The sequence below is a fragment of the Prosopis cineraria genome, unplaced genomic scaffold (genome assembly GCF_029017545.1).
Source record: "Prosopis cineraria cultivar Desert tree isolate PC_DT_omini unplaced genomic scaffold, ASM2901754v1 PC13, whole genome shotgun sequence".
In the NCBI taxonomy this organism is placed as follows: domain Eukaryota; kingdom Viridiplantae; phylum Streptophyta; class Magnoliopsida; order Fabales; family Fabaceae; genus Prosopis; species Prosopis cineraria.
Window position 1 is genome coordinate 15,158,278 of NW_026555344.1, and position 2,280 is coordinate 15,160,557.

Here is a 2,280-nt window from a genome sequence, read left to right on the forward strand (position 1 = left end):
ATAAACCAAAGAAAGTGAGATATCCATCTCCACCAATCTGCTTTCTCTTTTCTTCTTCACTATTATGAGGCTTCATCTTCAAGCTTCTCACCAAACTTCATCCACTTCAATGCTCAATAACTCCTTATGCGATCCCTTCCAATTCAAGGAGGCGGCGGCGGCTGCAGCCACCACCGCAAACTTGCCGTTCAAGAAGTCTCAGTTCTCATGGAGCCGGCTCAAGCATGACTCGCCGGCGCAATGCGACTTGCCAAAGCTCGGCCGGAAATGGATGCAATACCAAGGGATCAATAACTGGGACGGAATGCTCGACCCTCTTGACGATACCCTACGTCATGAAATCCTCAGGTACGGCCAGTTTGTGGACGCGGCGTATCGCTCCTTCGACTTCGACATGTCGTCGCCGACGTACGCCATGAGTCGATACCCGAAGCGATCGCTTCTGAGCCGATCTGGGATTCAGAAGTCTGGTTATAGGATAACGAGAAATCTTCGTGCAACGTGTGGAATTCTCTTGCCGAAGTGGATTGATGAAGTGCCATGGAAGTTTAGTTTGCGTAGTTGGATAGGTTACGTGGCGGTTTGTCAGGACAAGGAAGAGATTGCGAGGCTTGGCCGGCGCGACGTCGTTATCTCTCTGAGAGGGACGAGCACTTGCTTGGAGTGGTTGGAAAATGCACGCGCTGCCTTGACCAGTTTACCGGAAGATATGGGAGGTAAAGGAGGAGATCAAGCAATGGTGGAGAAAGGGTTTTTGAGTCTTTACACATCAAAGACGCCGAGGACTCCAAGTTTGCGGGAAATGGTGAGAGAAGAAATTAAGAAAATTATCCGATCTTACGGAAACGAGCCACTAAGCTTGACGATTACTGGTCACAGTCTGGGAGCAGCACTTGCGATTCTAAGCGCGTACGACATAGCCACCACATTCAAGAATGCACCCATGGTGACGGTGGTTTCTTTTGGTGGCCCGCGCGTGGGGAACGAAAGTTTCCGGCGGCGGTTGGAGCAGAGTGGAACCAAGATTCTAAGAATAGTAAACTCCGATGATGTTATTACGAAGGTGCCAGGGTTCGTGGCCAGAAAAGATGACGTGGCAGGCGGTGGAAAGGCCCCCCTCGGAAGGCTACCACAGTGGCTGCATAGGCGCGTGGAGGACCTGCAGTGGGTGTATGCAGACGTAGGGCAAGAGCTGAGACTCAGTAGCAGAAAGTCTCCATACCTTAAGAACTTCGATCTCGCCACGTGTCATGATCTTAAGACATATCTTCTTCTGGTAAAGGATTTTGTGAGCTCGACGTGCCCCTACACTCCAAAAACGACGCAGTGTCCAGCCCAAGCGTGGTTGTGATATATATATTTTTCTTCCATTTTTTAAATATCATTTTTGAACAGAAGCTCGGATTTCGTAGCTCAATAAAAAAAATTGTACATGTTGAATTATGAAAATTACATTTGAAAATATGGTTAAAGATGGTAGATTTATTCCCTCCCCCGCTCTCAATCTCAAAATAAGCCTTTATTAATGAGTTAAATTATCTTTATTTAGTTTTAAATAAGCCTTATAGTGATGGCCTCTGTAAACAAGTTTTTTACGCTACCAAGGAAAGATAAACTGAAATAACCCAAACTTGTATGAAGGTTGCTTGATTCGGAAGTTAAATAAACTTGTCCTGAGATCTAGAATTTAAATCCCGTGAGAGTTTGGATTAATATTGTAATGCTCAAATTTCTCAAAATATCGAGAAATAAATGAAAAACTTTGTCAGCTTCATTGATACCAAAATAATTTAAATAATCTATATATTTTTTTAATAATATAATTTTCACAAACAATGTAATGGCCATTCAAATTTTGAATAGTTAAAATATAAATAATAATCATTATTATTCAAACCATGAAAGATCAATTAATGTGATAAATTGCAAAGGAACAATAAATTGAGTGCTCTATAGTCTATCTAGTCCTTTGTTCGGGTTTCATTGTGGTGCCAAGTGCCAACAGGGGCCGACTTAGCTGTAAGAATAGGATCATCACTGTGTGTGTAAGGTTTAGGTTTCAAACTTCCCTATAATATAAAGAAAAAATGTATATAAAAAAACATATTTAAAATCATAGTTTTGGTTAATAGTTTTCAACGTAATATCAAATATATATGCTCTAATCAAATGGCGCTGCTGCTTTTATAAATGTTACATATCCATTGAATTAATATACTTGCCGCTGTTTTTGTTATTAAATAATGTTAATGGATCTATTTATGAAAATCATGGGTTAGG

General features: G+C 41.5%; 1 protein-coding gene across 1 annotated transcript; it reads left to right on the top strand.

Moving 5' to 3' along the window:
* Positions 1-235: 235 nt before the first annotated feature.
* LOC129289921 (phospholipase A(1) DAD1, chloroplastic-like) lies at positions 236-1,351 on the top strand. The gene has a single exon (XM_054926667.1). The coding sequence runs from the start codon at positions 272-274 to the stop codon at positions 1,349-1,351; it is 1,080 nt and encodes a 359-aa protein (XP_054782642.1). The 5' UTR covers positions 236-271.
* The last annotated feature ends 929 nt before the right edge of the window (positions 1,352-2,280 follow it).

Excerpts from the sequence above, each read along its gene's own strand:
- LOC129289921 (XM_054926667.1), top strand. The coding sequence starts at position 272 with ATGCAATACCAAGGGATCAATAACTGGGACGGAATGCTCGACCCTCTT.